At 34.5% G+C, this 2434-nt stretch overlaps 1 protein-coding gene across 1 annotated transcript in view; it reads left to right on the forward strand.

Annotated features, from left to right (window-relative positions):
- LOC117177414 overlaps positions 1-1596 on the forward strand; it is a 4576-nt gene extending 2980 nt beyond the window's left edge. The window contains exon 2 of the mRNA XM_033368084.1: positions 1037-1596. Within this exon, the coding sequence (XP_033223975.1) occupies positions 1037-1437 (401 nt within the window). The 3' untranslated portion in view covers positions 1438-1596. The remainder of the gene's footprint in view (positions 1-1036) is intronic.
- Positions 1597-2434: the final 838 nt, after the last annotated feature.

Genomic DNA, 2434 nt, shown 5'->3' on the forward strand with positions numbered 1-2434 from the left:
AAGTGGTTTACCGAGTTTCGTTGTGGCCGTACGAGCGCAATTGATGCTGAACGATCTGGGCGCCAAAAAGAGGTCACTACACCAGAAAATGTCGAAAAAATCAATGATATGATATTGAATGATCCCAAAGTGAAATTGAGAGAGATAGCTAATGCTGTAGGCTTATCATTGGAACGTGTGGGCAATATCGTGCATTCAGTTTTGGGCATGAAGAAGCTCTGCGCGCGATGGGTGCCGCGTTTGCTCACAGTGGACCAAAAACGAATTCGTGTGACAACTTCCCAGCAGAATTTGGAATTATTTTCGCGTAAGCCGACCGAGTGCTCCAAAAGTCCAAAGTGCTCCGAAGCGTCCAAAAACGCAACAATGGGTCGGAAAGGTTATGGCCATTGTATTTTGGGATGCACATGGCATAATATTCGTGGACTATCTTGAAAAAGATAAAACCATAACCGGAGCATACTATTCATCATTATTGGACCGATTGAAAATCGAAATCGCCGAAAAACAACCGCATTTGAAGAAGAAAAAACCGCTTTATCATCACGACAATGCGCCTGTTCATTCATGCTTAGCTGCACAAGCAAAATTGCATGAAATCGGCTTCAAATTGGTTGAAAAGTAAAACCGACTTTAGCCAAAAAAACGTCTCCGTGCTTCATTTTTCAGAGACTTATCAGACTGCCTAGTACGTAGTGGAAAACGGAAAGATTAGACTACGGCCAAAACGAATTGAAAGATGCATTAAACAAATCCTCGGATTGTTCATTCTGAATGAAATGCATAAATAAAGGAATTAAAAATCACCTGTAATTCAGTTAAATTTCACTCAAATTCGTGTATATCTAAGAAAAGTAGAAGATATCTATGCTTTCATATAAAAAGGGCTCTTAAGGTATACTTACAGAGGTCGGTATATACATTTAGCTGGATTGAGAATATTACCTAACTTATAGAACCAGCCATAAATGCTCTTTTTATATGGCCGTGCACATATTAGATCCAACTGATTCTGTTTTTCTATTCCATATTACAGAATTGGGTTCACTGGAGAGAACGTATGGACAAACCAGCACGTTTGAACAGCCCAGTACGTCTGGACGTACATATAACGTTGCCAAGATGAAGAGCGTAGATCCAGCGGGGACAATAGTACCACGAACCAATAGAGTGATACCAATGCATGACCTTTACTACATAAATAAAGAAAAAGTATTAGTGCCAATCCTCACAAACAACTTTTTTGCTGGCACAACAAAGAAAGGTGACATCTTTACCATAATCATCGATGATTTTCTTTATGCACTATGTAATAAAAAGCGCCAAATACTTATCCTAAGCGAAGAGGACTATTCGCAAACTTTCACAACCATAGAATATGTTGAGAGTATGGGCGTAAATAAATATTCCCAAAAAAAGTTTTTCCCAAAGACATAATTTGTAATTTTGTTTTGTTTCATAATGTTGTTGTCAGCTGCTTACAAGTTTTTGGTATCGTGGGTTTTTGATGTGCACATGGAGCTCTGAGTGACAGAGTAAATGTTTCATGTCATTGTGCAATATAGCGAGAAAATTTAAAATGAAAAAATTTGGTTTATTAAAAAAAGTAATACGAACGAATAAATATATTTTATTCGTTGGAAATCAAACAGTTTTTAAGAATCCTATACTATTTTTAACAGTGATTCAGGAAACAAAGTTCTGCATAACTGTACACATCATAAATGTGCTTGTAGTGTACATTTTCACCTTAATTTTTTAACTGTGATATCTCATAAATATTTTTGAATGACTACAATAGGAAAATAATTATTTAGGGATATTACTACAAAAGCCGTTTTATTCTCAGTGCATTATGATACTTCAATATGAGAGTGGTTTTCAAACTTTTTCATTTCTAAAACTTTATCATTTTTAACATCATCTAAATTCTTTATTCTCGAAATATAAAACTTATCTACGATACTACCTGTTAGCGTAATAGTTTATGCCTTACAACGTTATTGTTTTAACTTTTCACTTCTGTACGCAATAAAACTGATTTCATTCTTTTTAAATTACATATAAACCGAAACTTAGTTCTACTTATTACGCCTTCAAATTGAGGAAACAGATTTATCAAATACAAACATTTTGGTAAGACAAACTTAGAAAATCCATTACGCAAAGATGATAATTAAATAAAAATAATATTAGCATGAAAGGCCTAGGAAATTTTCCGTAAAGCAGTTTGCTTCATTTGAAGAAGAAGAAGACCATCAGTGCTGCTCTTTTTTTTGGCTGGGTGGTTTCTCTTATTCTATTGATAGCATTTAAATTGTAATCCACATAATAACGTGACTTATTTTAAGTGAATTTTTAATTAAACCTTGCGAAAAAAGTAAATTTAAGATCAAATATTGTGTAAACCCGATTTATTTTAGAGTGTACATTA

The sequence above is a fragment of the Belonocnema kinseyi genome, chromosome 7 (assembly GCF_010883055.1).
Source record: "Belonocnema kinseyi isolate 2016_QV_RU_SX_M_011 chromosome 7, B_treatae_v1, whole genome shotgun sequence".
Lineage (NCBI taxonomy): Eukaryota > Metazoa > Arthropoda > Insecta > Hymenoptera > Cynipidae > Belonocnema > Belonocnema kinseyi.